This window comes from Lepidochelys kempii, chromosome 1 (genome assembly GCF_965140265.1).
Source record: "Lepidochelys kempii isolate rLepKem1 chromosome 1, rLepKem1.hap2, whole genome shotgun sequence".
NCBI lineage: Eukaryota > Metazoa > Chordata > Testudines > Cheloniidae > Lepidochelys > Lepidochelys kempii.
In genome coordinates this window covers 51,149,275-51,170,009 of record NC_133256.1, presented here as the reverse complement: position 1 = coordinate 51,170,009, position 20,735 = coordinate 51,149,275, and the positions used below count along the sequence as shown (strand labels likewise).

The 20,735-nt window shown below is 46.2% G+C and overlaps 1 protein-coding gene across 1 annotated transcript in view; it reads left to right on the top strand.

The window, feature by feature from the left end:
• The window catches only part of SMAD9 (SMAD family member 9), a 68,829-nt gene that overhangs the window by 17,712 nt on the left and 30,382 nt on the right, over positions 1-20,735 (top strand). Inside the window, exons 2-3 of the mRNA XM_073342126.1 lie at positions 8,709-9,338; positions 20,182-20,439. Of these exons, the coding sequence (XP_073198227.1) occupies positions 8,927-9,338; positions 20,182-20,439 (670 nt within the window). The 5' untranslated portion in view covers positions 8,709-8,926. The remainder of the gene's footprint in view (positions 1-8,708; positions 9,339-20,181; positions 20,440-20,735) is intronic.

Below are 20,735 nucleotides of genomic sequence, written 5' to 3'. Positions count from 1 at the left end.
TTCGCCACGAGTTTTCAAAGATCATGGCCAATGGCTCTGCAATCACAGCCGCCAATTCCTTCAGCACTCTCGGATGCAACTCGTCCGGCCCCATGGACTTGTGCACGTCCAGCTTTTCTAAATAGTCCCTAACCACCTCCTATCTCCACAGAGGGCTGGCCATCTCTTCCCCATTTTGTGATGCCCAGCGCAGCAGTCTGGGAGCTGACCTTGTTAGTGAAAACAGAGGCAAAAAAAGCATTGAGTACATTAGCTTTTTCCACATCCTCTGTCACTAGGTTGCCTCCCTCATTCAGTAAGGGGCCCACACATTCCTTGGCTTTCTTCTTGTTGCCAACATACCTGAAGAAACCCTTCTTGTTACTCTTGACATCTCTCGCTAGCTGCAGCTCCAGGTGCGATTTGGCCCTCCTGATAACATTCCTACATGCCCGAGCAATATTTTTATACTCTTCCCTGGTCATATGTCCAACCTTCCACTTCTTGTAAGCTTCTTTTTTATGTTTAAGATCCGCTAGGATTTCACCATTAAGCCAAGCTGGTCGCCTGCCATATTTACTATTCTTTCGACTCATTGGGATGGTTTGTCCCTGTAACCTCAACAGGGATTCCTTGAAATACAGCCAGCTCTCCTGGGCTCCTTTCCCCTTCAAGTTAGTCCCCCAGGGGATCCTGGCCATCCGTTCCCTGAGGGAGTCGAAGTCTGCTTTCCTGAAGTCCAGGGTCCGTATCCTGCTGCTTACCTTTCTTCCCTGCATCAGGATCCTGAACTCAACCAACTCATGGTCACTGCCTCCCAGATTCCCATCCACTTTTGCTTCCCCCACTAATTCTACCCGGTTTGTGAGCAGCAGGTCAAGAAAAGCGCCCCCCCTAGTTGGCTCCTCTAGCACTTGCATCAGGAAATTGTCCCCTACGCTTTCCAAAAATTTCCTGGATTGTCTATGCGCCGCTGTATTGCTCTCCCAGCAGATATCAGGAAAATTAAAGTCACCCATGAGAATCAGGGCATGCGATCTAGTAGCTTCCGTGAGCTGCCGGAAGAAAGCCTCATCCACCTCATCCCCCTGGTCCGGTGGTCTATAGCAGACTCCCACCACTACATCACTCTTGTTGCACACACTTCTAAACTTAATCCAGAGACACTCAGGTTTTTCTGCAGTTTCGTACCGGAGCTCTGAGCAGTCATACTGCTCCCTTACATACAGGGCTACTCCCCCACCTTTTCTGCCCTGCCTGTCCTTCCTGAACAGTTTATAACCATCCATGACAGTACTCCAGTCATGTGAGTTATCCCACCAAGTCTCTGTTATTCCGATCACGTCATAGTTCCTTGACATCACCAGGACCTCCAGTTCTCCCTGCTTGTTTCCAAGGCTTTGTGCATTTGTATATAAGCACTTGAGATAACCTGTTGATCGCCCCTCATTCCCAGTATGAGGCAGGAGCCCTCCACTCACAGACATTCCTGCCTGTGCTTCCTCCCGGTATCCCGCTTTCCCACTTACCTCAGGGCTTTGGTCTCCTTCCCTCGGTGAACCTAGTTTAAAGCCCTCCTCACTAGGTTAGCCAGCCTGCTGGCAAAGATGCTCTTCCCTCTCTTCGTAAGATGGAGCCCGTCTCTGCCCAGCACTCCTCCTTCATGGAACACCATCCCATGGTCAAAGAAACCAAAGCCTTCTTTCCGACACCACCTGCGTAGCCATTCGTTGACTTCCACGATTCGACGCTCCCTACCTAGGCCTTTTCCTTCCACGGGGAGGATGGACGAGAACACCACTTGCGCCTCCAACTCCTTTATCCTTCTTCCTAGAGCCACATAGTCCGCAGTGATCCGCTCAAGGTCATTCTTGGCAGTATCATTGGTGCCCACGTGGAGAAGCAGGAAGGGGTAGCGATCCGAGGGCTTGATGAGTCTCGGCAGTCTCTCCGTCACATTGCGAATCTTAGCCCCTGGCAAGCAGCAGACTTCTCGGTTTTCCCGGTCAGGGCGGCAGATAGATGACTCAGTCCCCCGGAGGAGAGAGTCCCCGACCACCACCACCCGCCTTCTCCTCTTGGGAGTGGTGGTCGTGGAACCCCCAACCTCAGGACATCGCATCTCATGCCTTCCAACCAGCGGAGTCTCCTTCTGCTTTCTCGCCCCAGACATATCATCTGGTCCACTCTCCGCAACGATACCTGTGGAGAGAACATGAAAGCGGTTAGTTACCTGTGTCTGTGTTACTGGAACCCGGACATTCCCCCTTCTTCTTCTGGAGGTCACATGTTGCCAAGCTTCTTCACTGGCCTCTTGGCTCCTCTGTGCAACCTGCTCTATATCTGTAGAGCTTTGTGCCCCTAGAAGCCTATCCTGAGTTTCATCCAGAAAATCCTCAGTTTCCCGTATGCAACGCAGGGTTGTTATCTGTTGCTCCAGACCTTCAATCTTCTCTTCCAATATGGAGACCAGCTTGCACTTTGTACAGACAAAGTCACTTCTGTCCTGTGGAAGAAAGACAAACATGGCACATCCAGTGCAGGTCACAACAGCTGAACCCCCCCCCCTTCCATATCACCTTCCTACTACGAGCTTCCTCAGAGCAGTTTGCAAGACGTAAGCCTCACTGGGCTCCCTCCAGGTGAACTCCCAGGCAAACTCCTGCTGTGAGCTGCTCTGCTGTCCCCGCTGCTCAGCTGGTTCGCCGCCGCTCAGCTGGTTCGCGAAGCTCTGGCTTCGCAACCGTACTGATACAGTACTTACAACCGTACTGATACAGCAGGATTTAGTCATTGGCTCTCTAGGTTCCCCATTCCTGCCGTAGGGCCTGATCCACTAGTCATCATCAGTGCTCCTTCCCATTCATAGAATCATAGAATATCAGGGTTGGAAGGGACCTCAGGAGGTCATCTAGTCCAACCCCCTGCTTGAAGCAGGACCAATCCCCAACTAAATCATCCCAGCCAGGGCTTTGTCAAGCCTGACCTTAAAAACCTCAAAGGAAGGAGATTCCTCCCTAGGTAACGCATTCCAGTGCTTCACCACACTCTTAGTGAAAACGTTTTTCCTAATATCTAACCTTAACCTCCCACACTGCAACTTGAGACCATTGCTCCTTGCTCAGGTTTTTGCTTTCTCTCATGAGGCTGGAATTTGGAGCAGCCCAAACTCAATAGCTGTGTATAGAGTAGAGTCTGGATATCTGACTGCTGGGTCAGACCAAAGGTCTGTCTAGCCCAGTATCCTGTCTTCTGACAGTAGACAACGCCAGATGCTTCAAAGAGAATGAACAGAACAGGGCAATTATCAAGTAATCCACCCCCTGTTGTCTAGAAGACCCAGCATCTGGCAGTCAAAGGCCTAGGGATATCCAGAGCATGGGATTGCATCCCTGACCATCTTGACTAATACCCACTGATAGACCTATCCTCCATGAACTTACCTAATTCTTTTCTGAAACCAGTTATAGTTTTGGCCTTCACAACATTCCCTGGCAACAGGTTGACTGTGCATTGTGTGAAGAAATACTTTTTGTTTGTTTTAAACCTGCTGCCTCTTCATTTCATTGGGTGACCTCTAGTTCTTGTGTTATGTGAAGAGGTAAATAACACTTTTTTTTTTTCTCCACATCATTCATGATTTTATAGACCTCTATTATTTCCCCCCCTTTAGTTGTCTCTTTTCCACGCGGAACAGTTAAACACTTTTTAATCTCTCCTCATAGGGAAACTCTTCCGTACCCATAATAATTTTTGTTGCCTTTCTCTGTACCTTTTCCATTTCTAATATTAGCTTTTTTGAGATAAGGTGACGGGGTGCTGGAACAATTTGTATAGTGGGGCTGCTGAGAGCCATTGAACCAAACTGTAAACCCTGTTTATGATGGGAACCACTTCAAGCTGCTGCATCCCCAGCACTCCTAATTCCAGCACCTATGTGGGGTGACCAGAACTGCATGCAGTATTCAAGGTGTGGAGGTACCACTGATTTATACAGTGGCATTATGATTACTGACTTATCATCTATCCCTTTCCTAATGGTTCCTAGAGAGACAAGGTAGTTGAGTTAATATCTTTTATTGGACCAACCTCTGTTGGTGAGAGAGACAAGCTTTTGCGCTACACAGAACTCTTCTCATATTAACTCACTCATCTTGTCTCTCTAATATCCTAGGACTGACACCGCTACAACACTGCATACAACTAATGGTTCCTAACATTGTTCGCTTTTTTTGACTGCTGCTGCACATTGAATGGATGTTTTCAGGAACTAATCACTCAAGAAAGAGATCTTGGAGTTATTGTGGAAACAGCTAATTTAGACTGCTTCATTTTGTATGTATAGTTGAGATTGTGTTTTCCAATATGCATTACTTTGCACTTATCAGAACTGAATTTTATCTGCCAATTTGTTGCCCACTTTTGTGAGATTCCTTTGTAACTCTTCGCAGACTACTTTGAACTTAACTGTCTTGACTAATTTTGTATTATCTGCAAACTTTGCCACCTCACTGTTTACCCCTTTTTCCAAACCATTTACGAATATGTTGAACAACACTGGTCCCAGTATAGATCCTTGGGGGATACTGCTGGTTCCTCTCTCCATTCTGAAAACTGACTATATATTCCTATCTTACCCTTTGTTTCCTATCTTTCACCAGTTACTGATCCATGAGTGGACATTCCCTCTTATTTCATGACTGCGTTGTTTGTTTAAGAGCCTTTTGTGAGGGACTTTGTCAAAAGCTTTCTGAAAGTCCAAATACACTATCACCACAGGATCACTCTAGTTCCTATGTTTGTTGACTCCCCTCAAAGAATTCTAATAGATTGGTAAGGCATGATTTCTCTTTACAAAAGCTGTCTTGACTCTTCTCCAATAAATTATATTCATCTATGTTTCGGATAATTCTGTGCTTCATTATCGTTTCAACCAATTTGCCTGGTACTGATTTCAGGCTTACTGGGCTGTAATTGCCAGTAGTGCCCCTAGAGCCTTTTTTAAAGCATCAGAATCACACGAAGCTGATTTGAGTGATAGGTTACATACCGCACTAAGTAGTTCTGCAATTTTATACTTGAGTTCCTTCAGAACTCTTGGGTGAATACCATCTGGTCCTGGAGACTTATTGGTGTTTAATTTACCAATTTGTTCCAAAACCTCCTTTATTGACATCTCAGTCTGGGACAGTTCCTCAGATTTGTCACCTAAAACAAATGGCTCAGGTGTGGGAATCTCCCTCTCATCCTCTGCAGTGAAGACTGATGCAAAGTTTTCATTTAGTTTCTCTGCAATGGCCTTGTCTTTCTTGAGTGCTCCTTTAGCACCTCAATCGTCCAGCGGCCCCACTGATTGTTTGGCAGGCTTCCTACTTCTGGTGTACTTAAAAAATTTACTATTAGTTTTTGTGTCTTTTTTTCTAATTCTTCTTCAAATTCTTATTTGGCCTGCCTAATTATACTTTTACACTTGACAGAGTTTATGCTCCTTTCTGTTTTCCTCCAGTAATATTTGACTTCCAGTTTTTAAAGGAGGTTTGTTGCCTTTAACTGCCACTTTTACTCTTTTTTTTTTTTTTTAAGCTATGGTGGCATTTTCTTTTGGGTCTTTCGTACTGTTTTTTTTTAAATTTGTGGGGTATATTTAGTTTGAACGTATATTATGGTGTTTTTTAAAAAAAAAAAAAAAATCCATGCAGCTTGCAGGCATTTCACTCTTGTGACTGTACCTTTTAATTTCTGTTTCAACTAGCTTCCTTATTTTTGGGTAGTCCCCCTTTCTGAAGTTAAACATTACTTTGCTGGCTTCCTTTGGTATTTCTTTCCCCCCGAGGATGTTAAATTTAATTATATGATAGTTGCTATTACCGAGTGGTTCAGCTATATTCACCCTCTTGGGTCAGATCCTGTGCTCCACTTAAGACTAAATCAAGAATTGCCTCTCCCATTGTGGGTTCCAGGACTAGCTGCTCCAAGAAGCAGCCATTTAAGGTGTCTAGAAACGTTCTCTCTGCATCCCTTCCTGAGGTGACATGTTCCCAGTCAATATGGAGATAGTTGAAATCCCACATTATTATTGAGTTCTCTATTCTTATATCCTCTCTAGCCTCCCCAGACATTTCACACTCCCCATCGCCAGCCTGGTCAGGTCATCGGTAGTATATTCCTACTTCTGTACTCTTCAATTTCTATCCATAGAAATTCTATGGTACAGTTTGATTCATTTAAGCTTTTTGGTGTATTTGACTCTATGCTTTCACATACAGTGCCACTCCCCCACCAGCATAACCTACTCTGTAATTCCTATGTATTTTTGTCCCCTGGTTTTACCATGTCCTGTTGATTGTCGTCATTCCACCAAGTTTCTGTGATGCCTATTCTATCAATATCCTCGCTTAATACTAGGTTTACCCATCTGTTTAGAAGTATTTAGACTTCAGCATTTGTATACAAGCACTTATATAATTTGTCACTTTTTAGTTGTCTGCTTTCATGTGATGTAATTGAATGGGACATTTTGTCATATGACTGTTTTTTCTCTGCATTTCCTAGCTTTACTTATAAAATTCTATCCTCTTCTCTTTACTAGGATATAGCAAATCCTTGTTAATACAGCCTCCCCTATGGTATGTCTCTGTCCAAACTGTTTGCTCCTCTGCACCTCTCAGCTTTACCCTAGCCTGTAGTTTAAAAATTCCTCTATGACCTTTTTAATTTTACATGCCAGCAATCTGGTGCCATTTTGGTTTAGGTGGAGCCCATCCTTCCTGTATAGGCTCCTCCTTTCCCAAATGTTCCACAGTTCCTAATAAACCTATAACCCTTCCTGCACCATCATCATCTTCTGCAGTTTTGCCTGTCTAACTGGCCCTACACATGGAACTGGAAGCATTTCAAAGAATGTTATCTTGGAGGTTCTGGACTTCAATATCTTACCTAGCAGCCTCAATTTGGCCTTCAGGACCTATCTCCTATCCTTCTCTATGTCATTGGTGCATACACATACCACGACCACTGGCTCCTTCCCAGCACTGCATATAAGCCTATCTAGGTGTCTCGAGATCCACAATCTTTGTACCCCGCAGGCAAGTCACCATGCGTTTGTCTTGGTCACCACAAACCCAGCTATCTATATTTCTAAAGATCAAATTCCCCATTACTAATATCAGTCTCTTCCCAATAACTGGTATTCCATCCCTGGAGAGGTATCCTCAGCACAAAAGGATACCACGACATTATCTGGAAGGAAGGTCCCAACTATGGAATCGTTTCCCTCCACTCCACTTTGCTGTTCTCCTTCCCCGAGATTTTCATTCTCAACAGCACAGAGGCTGTCAGACTGGGGGTAGGACTACTCTGTTGTGTCCCGGAAACTCTCATCTGTGTTGTGCCTCTCTGTCTCCCTTAGCTTCTCTAGTTCAACCACTTTGGTCTCAAGAGCCCATACACGGTTTCTGAGGGCCATGAGCACGTTGTACCGAATGCACACATATGGTATCTGCCCACAAAGCAGGTAATAATACTTGCTACATTCAGTGCAATAAACTAGATAGCTCCCACTCTGCTGCTGGACTTTTGCCTGCATTCTTTTTATTCCTGCAGCTTTTTTTTGGTGTGTGTGTGTGTGGATTGTGGTGGTTTGGGTGGGGAGTGGTTTATTGGCCTAAGTTTAGAGAATGTTTGGTGGATCTGGCTCTCTGGCTCCCTCTCAGAACTCCCCTGTTTACTGCTCCTGTTTGCTTGCTCCTCTGGTCCCTTAGGCACAGGCTTTTTAAACCCCAGTTTTCCCTAAGTAGCCCCATCCCCTGGTTAATGGATCCTAAACAGATTAAGGATCAAAGCCTCATTAAGAAGCTTGTAGCCTTGCCTAGGTGATTTTAGACAGGCCTTAGGACCTGCTTCTAGGAGGTGCAGAGCATCAGTCAGTTGGAGTTGAGGGCACTCAACACTTCCTGGAAGGACCAGGCCATTTGTTTGGTAAACTGATCCAGTTGTTACACAAGTTTGGGAATTGCTGACCTAGACCAACTACAATTCACTGCTTTATCAGCTACTTGATTTTCTTTTGATAAATCATTCTGGCTTGTTGAATTCATTTATAACGTAGCACAGAGACTGGCACTATGGCATTGAAATAAGTGTGTGTATTTTGTGTACACAAATGTGTTTCTTCCTCCCTGTTTTCAATTCACTCATGCTGTTCATGTTTTCATGATAAATCTTTTCTCCCAGTGCTTGTCATGTACATCTGCTGGGCAAATAGGGTCATATGGGCAACAACAAAGACCACTGTGATTTGGGGCTGCATGACAAATGTCCTTTCCTCCTTGTCCACAGAGGAAAGCACTCAGGTACAAAGCCCTGTGAGGTGCCGGGTGTACAGACTCTCTTGGGCACAGGCATTGTGGTGGTCAGCTTCTTGAGGTCCTCCACCTCCCATGCTTTAAGGAAGGCCCTCAAGAAGCTGACCACCACAGGAGAACAGGAAGTGAATTCACTGGAAGCTGACTGTAAACACTAGTTAAAGTGACTAGACTCTTTGCTCAGTCTAACGTCCAAGAAATATAAAAACCAAGGGTCCAGCTTCCAGGGATAGCATTGGGCCCAAAATAGCAAACAGAGTGAAAAAAAACACACTTTTGAACTTATTTCTCTTTTTATCTAATTTTATTAAAAACATAAGTCAGGAAATGTATTAAACCTAACTATGGATTGTGTGTTTGTTTCAGGCTTGATCAACATTTTCTTGGTATTGGGGAGAGGTCTGAGTCCCACCCAGTTGGAATGTTCTCAAACTGTGTCTAAGATTAGGAAGACTGTTATGTGGAGAAGAGACTTTCTGTGAAGGCACCTGCCCATCTGAATATTGTGAAGACTTCACCCAGGCTTTGTAAGCAGCAGAGAGATTTGTGCTTCTGTTTACACTTACACACCATCTTTGCTTCTTATGCACTCCAGCACCCCTATTAGCTCATTGTTCTCCTTCACCAGCCCAGCAGTGAAGAGACTGCTGGGCTGGAAACAAGGAGATGAAGAGGAGAAGTGGGCAGAGAAGGCTGTAGATTCCCTGGTGAAGAAACTGAAGAAGAAGAAAGGTGCTATGGAAGAACTTGAGAGGGCTCTGAGCTGTCCTGGTCAGCCTAGTAAGTGCGTCACAATCCCACGCTCCTTGGATGGGAGGCTGCAGGTGTCTCATCGCAAGGGGCTGCCCCACGTCATCTATTGCCGAGTGTGGCGTTGGCCCGATTTACAGTCTCACCATGAATTGAAACCACTGGAATGTTGCGAGTTTCCATTTGGCTCGAAGCAGAAAGAAGTTTGCATCAATCCCTACCATTACCGGCGCGTGGAGACCCCAGGTAATATATCAGCTGAAAATGATATAAATATATATATCAACTCTTTGGGTGAAATGTCTGTACTTGCTGCATCATAACAACAAAGAAGGCTCTGTTCAGCTGGAAAGATCAGCTGTCTTTTCTGCAGAAAGGGATCCCAGATCTAGCTTTTGGCCATAATTGTGATTTACTAGGGGCTCGCCTCTCCTCTGGTAAGATAGAAGGAAATCCCATTGACATGTGAGAGGAGAAGGACATCAGGAACTTGTCCAGGGTGCTGAAAGCTTTCTCCTTTGATGTATTGGGTGCTAGCTGCCCTGAGAACCTCACTAGATAATGTGTTGGCACTGTTGTGCCCATTAGCATGAAATGTAGGCACAAACGAGTCTCTCCATCCTGATTGGATCTTTGCCCAACTCTAAAAGGACAAAAGCTGACTTGCTAATCCACAGTAAATGGCCGTTTTAAAGATTAGAGTGGATCCACAGCAATGGATTAATTGTCATGAAGGTACACCAGAGATCCTAGACCTTAGATCAGTTCCTCTTAAAATACCTGCTGTCCTGCCGTTGTGAGTTTTTCAGAGCTGGGTGAACATTTATACCTTCCCCCCTTCACCCCCCAAGCCCCAAGTATTCATGCAACTTTAAATTTTTCTGTTGAGGGTCATCTTCAGGGTAGACTTCAACCAGGTTTGTAAATCCCTGCCCTTATCACAGGATCAATCCATTGGGTTTGTGTGGCAAAGAAACTGCTGAACAATGATTGTAAAATTGTTGAGTCCAATACTGGTCTTGTGGCAATTTACTAGTGAATAGGATTTGTAGTTAGTAACTAAACCAGGTACTGCCATTGATGATCCTCTGTCAGTCATAAACTTTGAAGTGACATTAAGATCAGATAAAATGAACTGTGGGATTTTTCTTTTATTACTGTTTCATATAATTTAAGAGAGAAAAAGGCATTTGTTAACATATATGCAACAATGGCTGCACCCCTTCCTGGTGTTCCTTATTTTAAAACTGAGCTCACTCCAAAATGGATCTGAACTGCTAAAAACATTGTTTTGTCTAAAATCTTACAGGTGAATTGATAGTTGTCTAATTTGGGTGGAAATGGTTGATTTAATGATTTACTAAAATAAGCTATTCAAATTATCTCCAAAAAGACACTAAGATAATATCCATTTTGTGTATCTTTGCCTTTGAAAGGATGTTGGCTTTATTGTCCTCTTACACTGGTGTAAATCAGGAGTAATTCCATTTATATCAGTATATTAACCACAAACAGCACAGATCTTATGATCTAGTCAATGTCTGCTAACAGCTGTTGTTCTGTGACAGTTTTGGATGCTGCTGCAGGAGCTCTGAAGTTTGTTGTCTTTGCCCTTAAGCCCAGAGGGTTAAGGGTCAGACTCTGTCAGTATTTGTTCCTGGTGCCTGGCATTCCTCTCCTTTGAACAAAATGTGACAGCTCCCAATTGTCTAGGCTGCAATCTATTTAAATAACAATTCTGGTTAGCTACAGAAAAATACAACACTCTCTTCATATCTAACTGTGGTTCCTGTAGGCTTGTGTGAGTTTCTTTGTGTCTTAGGAGCTAAAGAAACTAAATCTTGAATTGTTCAATAATAAACCCAGTGATAGTTTCAAAACTGCTATGCTGTATCGATCTCCACAAATGTTCTTTTTTTTTCAACTCACTCTTTCCATAAATTCCATTGTTCCCATTCTATTGCCCCTTCTCCTGAGTGACCCATTCTGTAGTCAGATCCATAATTTAAATTCAAAACCAGTGGTTTTGATTTATTCAGTGAGTTCCTCCTATCCCAAAGACGGACAGGACTCACCATGGAAGAGGGCGGAAGGGGAAAGAAGGGGCAGAAGATATCCACCAGGGAGACTAACTCTAAGCTCTAGCCTGGAACTCAAGATGCACTGACCCCTCCCTCTCTCCTCAGGCCACCTCGTCGGCTTTGTGACAGATGCTGAACAACAGAACGTAGGTTGCGTGTGGCTTCTGCCACTGCCAGCCTCCCTCCAGTGAAACTTCCCCAAGCCCACAACTGCTGGTGGAATCCAGGCAGTGACTTTGGCCCAGTGCACAGTGGGTGCTGTTAGAAAGCACCACTGTCACTTCCCCGGTTTTGAAACATCCCCTTTATTCGCAGGATTGAGGGTTGGAGAAAGAGAATAATCCTTCCAATTCAGAGGAGGTGGATTGGAAGGCTAGAGTCATTTCCCCATTCTCCAGGACAGAAGTCTGAGTTACAAATGGATTACTGCCAACCAAAAGTGCAATTTTAAAATAATGTGAAAACTGCCTGCTTTGTTATTTTTAAATGAGATTGCTCTGTGTACTGGGTGACAGACAATGGAGCTTCTAATATGCAGTGCTGCTGCAGACAGCAGAAGCACAGGTGAACTTTTGACTTGCTGTAAATGTGTTTCATTGTCCAGAAAGGAAGATGTGATAACTCCCCAGCCAGTGGGCTGCCTAAAAATCTACTCTACAATATTTGTATAGTTGTTAGCATGGAAAAGTGGCCGTGGTCCAAGAGTGAAAAGGACCCTGGGAAACTATTTGAATCCTTGTAAAGCTTAAAACTGACCATTTTCCCCCTTCACATGCTACATGTCGTTGTTACTGTAGGGTTGCCCATGATCAAGAACACAGGGAAAGTTCAGGGAAGGGGGGAATCTCATCTAGGACTGCTTTCTCAAAAGTGCAAAACTCTGCGGCCGTGCACAAGGGTCAGACCCTGAAAATGTGCTATTGTACCCAGAAGCGGATTAGGGGTGTTTGGTGCCCTGGTCTAGAGCAAGTGGGGGCCCCTCCCCACCCCTTCCACCTGCAGTCCCCCTCACCCCCCTCCTGGTGCTCCGGCCGGGGAAATGGGGCTGGGGCGCAGGGGCTTCCTCTGCCTGCAGCTCCTGGCAGGCCATGGGAGCTTGCTATGCCCTGCCCATCCGGCACAGCTGCTGGGGAGTGGGGTTGGGGGACAGGGGCTTCCCCTGTTCCCTGGCAGGAGTGCCGGGGTGTGCATGGATGCCCCAATGTGGCAGGGCCCATGGGCATGGGCCCTGTTGGCAATCAGTGGCGGTTTAGCAACTATGTACCCTTCATTAAACAACTATATGAGGGATAAAAATGTGTGAAAATTTTGTTGTGTTTATTAGCAACTGCAGCCACAGGCACAACAGGCAGGTGCACGTGTAAGCTCTCAGAGTGCCACACAACTGTCTTCATCTGGTGCCTGGCCAGGTTTTCAGCAAGAGCTACTGCAATAGATGAGGGTGGAAGGCAATAGCCAATAAAGAACCTCGTCCAGGAGCAGCAATGGCAGGACTCAGGGGATCAGCTCATTGGTAGCCAGCTGTGCTAGGGGCACATTGTCATACTCCTGTAATGAGCAGGAGGAATAATGTACCCCCACAGGGCCAGCTACAGATATTAGACAAAAGGTGGGGCAAAGTGGTGAGTAGAGGTGAACTAGGTAAATCACTCGTGCAGACTGGGTGTGAGGGGGTCATACAGGGTTTCAGTGTCATACCTGTGGTTATCCTGTCTCCAGCATGGCAACCTCTTACGATTCAGAGAACGGCATCTGCGGGCAAAGGAGCAGGGAGAATAAGGAACCTCTGGAGATTTACTAGCCACAAACGAAAAAAACCCACCACTCTCCTTGCCACCCCAGTAGCTTCACCCCTCTAGGCACAGTATGGCGCAGGCAGCGGAAAGATGGAGTGATGTGACAGAAGCAGTACACTGGAGAAGTGTGCCAGTCAGAGCTGGATATAACAGTTTATTGAGCTTACGAAGCTGCAAGGCTTGGAAACTCCCCTTGCCCACTTATCCTGGGCAAGTAGGAAGCCTTCCCTGGCAAGTGCCATCAGCACCTGCAGACTGTCAGGGTTCATTTAGGAAAAAAATTGTTTCTAGTCCTCATGGTGGCAAAGAAAACTTTCCAAATACAAAGAGAGCACAAGTGATGCAGTGCTAGCTTCCTAAGTCTAGACAGGCTACTGTAGTGTGAGTGCTGCTCAGGGCTTCCACAAACTACAGTAGAGTGAAACTGACCATGGCCATCCCCTTTGTGGCTGCTATAAACCCTGTGGGCCACAAGGAAACTGACAAAAGTCTGGTCAGTTTCATGGTTCTGCTTGGGGAAATTCTGAAGAGCAGGAGCATCAAGCACTGGAGCTGTTCACTGGAGAGAGAAGACTTTTAAACCCCAGCAGCTAAGGGAGAGGTTGAGCAGCAAAGACGCATCACAGTCAGGAGATTGGTGGGAGGTGGAGGACCACCAACCTGAACTCATCGCAACCAGGAGAGAGGAACAGGAAAAAATATTCCTTCTTTCCGGCAGCCAGAAGGGATTGGTGTCAGGTTGGAGGGTTCCAATTTATCGGACACATTCAGGCAAGAGGCAGATTAGACAGATGGAGTCCTAGAGTAGGACCCATGGACAGCACCCTGGTAGGAATCCCAGTGCCTTCCCAGTTTCCCAGTAATTGAGGTGATGGCTTTTCTCTTGGGCATTGCCTCTGGACAGTGAATCCCCTCCCCACTCCATCCCAACCACTTGTACTGGTTTTTAATACTCAGTCGTCAGGCTATTAGGTGTTATGCGCCAGAGGGCGGGTGGAAGTGTTCGGGGAGGCAGGAGATAGGAAAAGGTTGATGGGTTAAGTTATGAAAGAGCAATATGATATTGAAAGAGATTGGAGAGGTGGCAAATGCGGAAGACAGGAGAAACAGAATAACTTGGGGGGATCTAGTGGAGACAATGTTGGGCAAGAAAAAGAGAACACAATATGAAGGGATAGAGAAGGAAAACTTAAAAACAACAGATGCTACAGACAGGAAAAGTTGCCCCCCATTTTTCACAGAAAAGAGAGAACGAAGTGAAACTAGGAAGTGAAAGGAAGTCTAACAAAAAAGGTGACCATAAGTTTTGTTCATAAAAATTTATTAAATGGAAAATTAATTGACAATATGCTATGATTAAATACAACACACAGCTCTGTCCCTTTCCATTGCTGGGAGCATGACCTTTGGAGCAACATAGCAGTACAAGTTAATTTTCACCCTTGGACTAGAGGGCACAAAACGTTATTCCAGGCATTTAAGGTGCATTCACTGACTTTGCTATGCAGTTAGCAACCATATCTATCCAAGGGTATGTCTACACTACAAAATTAGGTCGATTTCTATAGAAGTCGATTTTTAGAAATCAGTTTTATACGGTTGACTGCGTATGTCCACACTAAGCTTGTTAAGTCAGCAGAGTGCGTCCTCACTACTGTGACTAGCATCGACTTACAGAGCGGTGCACTGTGGGTAGTGGCTGCCCATTGGAATTCTGGATTAAGCTCCCAGTGTCTGATGGGGGAAAAACATTGTCGCAGGTGGTTTTGGGTACATGTTGTCAGTCGCCCCTTCCTCCGGGAAAGCAATGGCAGACAATCGTTTTGCGCCTTTTTTTCCGTGTAGACGCCATACCACGGCAAGCATGGAGCCCGCTCAGCTCACCGTCACTGCTGCTGTTGTGTCCTGGGTGCTGCTGTCAGCAGATTGTGCAATACGACTGCTAACCATCATCCTCCACCACTTCCGCTGCAAATCTGCTCTTCTGGTGCCATGAATCCACCTCGCAGGTCCTCTCGTCATTCTGTATAAATATCTATTCTTGTGGCATCCGTTGTCATCCATCGCTTCCACTGCAACTCTGCTCTCCTGCAGACGCCATACCACGGCAAGCATGGAGCCCGCTCAGCTCATCGCTACTGTTGTGAGCATTATAAACACCTCACATGTTATCCTGGAGTATGTGCAGAACCGGGCTAAGAGACGCTAGCACAAGGACAATTTTGATGAGGACATGGACACAGATGTTCCTGAAAACATGAACTGTGACAGTTGGGATATCACAGTGGCAGTGGGGCTGGTTGATACAGTGGAACGCCGATTCTGGGCCCAGCAAACAAGCACAGACTGGTGGGACCGCATAGTGTTACAGGTAGGGGATGATTCACAGTGGCTGCGAAACTTTCGCATGCCTAAGGCCACTTTCCTTGAATTCTGTGAACTCTTGAACTTTCCCCTGCCCTGAAGTGCAGGAATACCAAGATGAGAGCGGCCCTGACAGTTGAGAAGCGAGTGGCAGTAGCCACGTGGAAGCTTGCTACGCCTGACTGCTACCGGTCAGTCGGGAATCAATTTGGAGTGAGCAAATCTACTGTGGGGGCTGCTGTGATCCAAGTAGCCAGTGCAATCATTGACATTCTGTTGTCAAGGGTAGTGACTCTGGGAAATGTGCAGGACATAGTGGATGGCTTTGCTGCAATGGGTTTCCCTAACAGTGGTGGGGCGATAGACAGAACGCATATCCCTATCTTGGCACTGGACCACTTTGCCAACCAGTATATAAACCGCAAGGGGTACTTCTCAATGGTGGTGCAAGCGCTGGTGGATCACAAGGGACGTTTCACCGACATCAACGTGGGATGGCTGGGAAAGGTGCATGACGCTCGCATCTTTAGGAACTCCAGGCTGTTCAAGCAGCTGCAAGAAGGGACTTACTTCCCAGACCAGAAAATAACCGCTGGGGATGTTGAAATGCCAGTGGTTATCCTTGGGAACCCAGCCTACCCCTTGCTCCCATGGCTCATGAAGCCGTACACAGGCAGCCTGGACAGTAGTAAGGAGTAGTTCTACTATAGGCTGAGCAAGTGCAGAATGGTGGTAGAATGTGCCTTTGGACATTTAAAAGCTCGCTGGCGCTGTTTGCTGACTAGGTTAGACCTCAGCGCAGCCAACATTCCCATTGTATTGCTACTTACTGTGTGCTCCATAATATCTGTGAGAGTAAGGGGGAGACATTTATGGCGGGGTGGGAGGTTGAGGCAAATCGCCTGGCATCCAATTTTGAGCAGCGAGACACCAAGGCAATTAGAAGAGCACAACAAAGCGCGCTGCGCATCAGAGACGCTTTGAAAACCAGTTTCATGACTGGCCAGGCTTTGGTGTGAGAGTTGTGTGTATTTCTCCTTGCTGCAATCCCGCCCCCTTTGTTGATTTTAATTCCCTGTAAGCCAACCACACTCCCCCCCTTGGAAATAAAGTAACTATTTTTTGAAACCATGCATTCTTTCTTTATTAATTAAAAAAAAAAGGGAATAACTGACAAGGTAGCTTGGGTAGGGTGGAATGGGGGAGGAGGGAAGGACAAGGCCACATTGCTTATTGTAGCCACACTACAAATCAAACTGTTTTAATGACAACCTTCTGTTGCTTGGGCCATCCTCTGGAGTGGAGTGGCTGGGTTCCCGGAGCCTCCTCCCCTGTGTTCTTGGGCGTCTGGGTGAGAAGGATATGGAACTTGGGGAGGAGGTCAGGCGTTGTACAATGGATACAGCGGGGTTCTGTGCTCTTGTTGGCTTTCCTGCACCTGCACCAGATGCTTCGTCATGTCTGTTTGCTCCCGCATTAGCCTGAGCATCGCCTCCGCTCTTCGCCTCCTGCCTCTGCTCTTCACGCTCACTTAATGCTTTCCTAGCCTCTAACACTGAATGCCTCCATGCATTCAGCTGTGCCCTATCAGTGCAGGAGGACTGCATGAGCTCAGAAAACATGTCATCGTGAGTGCTTTTTTTTTTTTGCCTTCTAGTCTGCGATAACCTCAGGGACGTAGATGATAGGGGGAGCATGGAAACATTCGCACCTGGGGGGAGATAAAAAGGGAGAGTAAAATTTAAGATGATACATTTCTGAGAATAAAAGGGAGACTCTTTCACAGTGAATCAAGCAATTCACAGCAGACAGCGCATGTGCTTTAGGTACAAGGTCGCATTTTGCCTTTTATATTGAGCGGCTGCCAGTATGGTGACACATCACACATGGCTGGGCAGCAGAATTCGGTTTCCATGCAGCCATGGTAAGGTAAAGGGTACATAGGGTTGGCTTCTTATGCATAACATGTGGGAATGTTTTCAAACTGCAGCGCCCTCCTTTCCCAGAGCAAGCAATGGGTTGGGTTTCACATTTAAAAGGAGGGGCTGCGGTTTCTGGGTGGATGTGCAGCACACTGTATCCACCCCACCCCATGGTTATTCTCCGGGATGATCCCTTTTAGCCACGCGCAAACAGCCCAGCAGGAAGGGGTCCTTTTACTGTTCCCTTACAAAAATTCCCCTATTTCAACCAGGTGACCATGAATGATATCACTCTCCTGAGGCTAACACAGAAAGGTAAAGACCGAATGTTGCTTGAATGCGACCAAAACCAAGGACCATTTGCTGCCATGCTTTGTGCTGCAATGATTCCAGACTACTTTCAGAGTACTTCCAGGAGAGCTTCATGGAGATGTCTCTGGAGGATTCCCGCTCCATCCCCAGACATGTGAACAGACTTTTCCAGTAGCTGTACTGGCCGAGAATGTATCACAATTCTTCAGGGCAAATCAAACCTTAAACACTATTGCTTTTAAACCCTGTACTGTAGTTACAAATGTGCACTCACGAAGGTGCCTTCTCCAGCTTCAGGGTCAGGGATCCTGCCTTCGGAGGGTATTGACTCCAGGGTGATGAAAAGGTCCTGCCTACCAGGGAGAACAGATTCGCTGCTTGCCTGCTGCGCATTCTCCTCCTCCTCCTTTTCCTCATCCACAAAATCCTCCTCCCTGTTGCATGAGACTCCCCCCTTGCAGGTGTCCACGGACAGTGGTGGGGTACTGGTAGGGTCACCCCCTAGAATGCCATGCAACTGATCATAGAAGCAGCATGTATGGGGCTCTGACCCAGAGTGACCGTTTGCCTTCTTTGTCTTTTGGTAGGCTTGCCTGAGTTCCTTAACTTTCACGCAGCACTGCTGTGTGTCCCTGTTATAGCCTCTTTCCAACATGCTCTGTGAGATTTTTGGCAAATATATTTGCATTTCTTCTTTTTGATCGGTGTTCTGCCTACACAGATGCTTCTCCCCATATGGCAATCAGATCCAGTGTCTCCCATTCGTTCCATACTGGAGCTCATTTGCGATTCTGGGGGGACTTCATGGTCACCTGTGCTGCTGAGCTCGCCATGCAGACCAAACAGGAAATAAAATTCAAAAGTTCCCAGGGCTTTTCCTGTGTACCTGGCTAGTGCATCGGAGTTCAAAGCGCTGTCCAGAGCGGTCACAATGGAGCACTCTGGGATAGCTCCCAGAGGCCAATACCGTCTATTTGTGTCCGCACTACCCCAAATTCAACCCAGCAAGGTCGATTTTAGCACTACTCCCCTCACCAGGGAGGAGTACAGACGTCGATTTTAAAAGCCCTTTAAGTCGACGGAACGTGGCTGGTTGTGTGGACACTTTCATTTTAAAATTGACCTAACACTGCTAAATTCAACCTAACCCTGAATAATGACAGGTTTCAGAGTAACAGCCATGTTAGTCTGTATTCGCAAAAAGAAAAGGAGTACTTGTGGCACCTTAGAGACTAACCAATTTATTTGAGCATAAGCTTTCGAGAGCTACAGCTCACTTCATCGGGTGCATACTGTGGAAAGTGTAGAAGATCTTTTGTATACACAAAGCATGTGTATAAAAGATCTTCTACACTTTCCACAGTATGCATACGATGAAGTGAGCTGTAGCTCACGAAAGCTTATGCCCAAATAAATTGGTTAGTCTCTAAGGTGCCACAAGTACTCCTTTTCTTTTTGCTAACCCCGAAGTGCAGACCAGGCCCAAGTCTATCTTGCTGCTGTACTTACATGGATTCCATCATGAGCATCTTGACTCTCCTGTTTCTCTGGACCTGCGTTGAAATACCAGAACAAATAAATTAATTGATATTCTGAAAGGAATACTATAGGAAAATCCTAGTCGACACCTGTCTGCATTTTCAGGTACCTAAATACCTTTTAAAATCTGGTCTCTGATCTCTTCATGCTTCAGTTTCCTCATCTGTAAAATTCAGATAATTATACTACCCCATCCCTGAAAAATGCCAAATATTTTTTTTTTTTACTATTAAAGTGGGCTCTGAATTTGACAAATATCAAGAGTATTGAGCAAATCTCTGACTTCTTCAGCATCCCAGAAAAGAGATTGTGGGAGCTGTAATTTTAATGGGTATAAATGTGCCACTTCTATTATTTGGGGGGGGTGTGTGCATGCATACTCTCTCTCTCCTTGTTGAAGACAGCTGGAGTTTTGTTCATGTAGCAGCTGGAGAACTGGGCCGGCTATCTGAAAGCGTTAGTCGTACTGTGTAAGGAATGGTACCCTGTTGCCACTGAAGAAAGAAGAAAGTTGCTGAGCAGATTTATTATCCACTAGTTCAGTGGTTCTCAAAGCCGGTCCGCCGCTTGTTCAGGGAAAGCCCCTGGTGCGCTGGACCAGTTTGTTTACCTACCACGTCCGCAAGTTCGGCCAATCGCGGCTCCCAGTGGCCGCGATTCGCTGCTCCGGGCCAATGGGGGCTGCGGGAAGGGCAGTCAGCACGTCCCTTGGCCAGCACTGCTTCCCTCAGCCCCCATTGGCCTGGAACGGTGAACCTGCGGACGTGGCAGGTAAACAGACTGGTCCAGCGTACCAGGGGCTTTCCCTGAACAAGCGGTGGACCGGCTTTGAGAACCACTGCTCTAGTCTCAGTGAGGGGTGCTGGATGAACTGGGTTGTAACAACAACAAACTATGAGGATGCTGGTAAAGGGTATTTAAAATACGTTTGTAACACATTTATAGCAGCATTCAGAGGATAGTGTGTCTGAAGTGACGTTTTGGTAGTGTGGTGGGTCGCTCAGACGTAGAAACAGATACAGCACGCTAGAGTGAGTGGTTGACTAAAACTTGTACTCTGTTTGTTTGTTTTCAGTGTTGCCTCCAGTGCTGGTTCCAAGACACAGTGAATTTAACCCGCATCTCAGCCTCCTTGCCAAGTTCCGGAGTGCTTCCCTCCACAGTGAGCCTCTGATGCCACATAATGCCACCTATCCTGATTCTTTCCAGCACACTCCCTGCACCCCTTTTCCATCATCACCCAGTAACATGTTCTCTCAGTCACCCAGCAGCATCAGCTACCCTAACTCTCCAGGAAGTTCTTCTGGACCAGGAAGTCCATATCAGCTAACAGGTAAGCAGTAACTATGGTCTCCAGATGTCCACCTGTGACAGTGAATGTGAATGCAGGAGGAGATCTTGCATGGTGTTTCGAGGCTGAAGCAAAAGATGGACATGCTCTGTTAGGAGGCTAAATAGATGAAAAGAAATTGAATGAGACTCTCCTTTAATACAGCCTGTGAGCTCTGGGCAGACCCAGTAGCTCTCAAGGAGCTTAGAAACTCCAGCGGGAAAGTCAGTGTAGCTTGTGAACTCCCCAGGTTCAATAGGTTTGGACTTTTCCCTGGGGGACAGGGAAAGTAAAATACG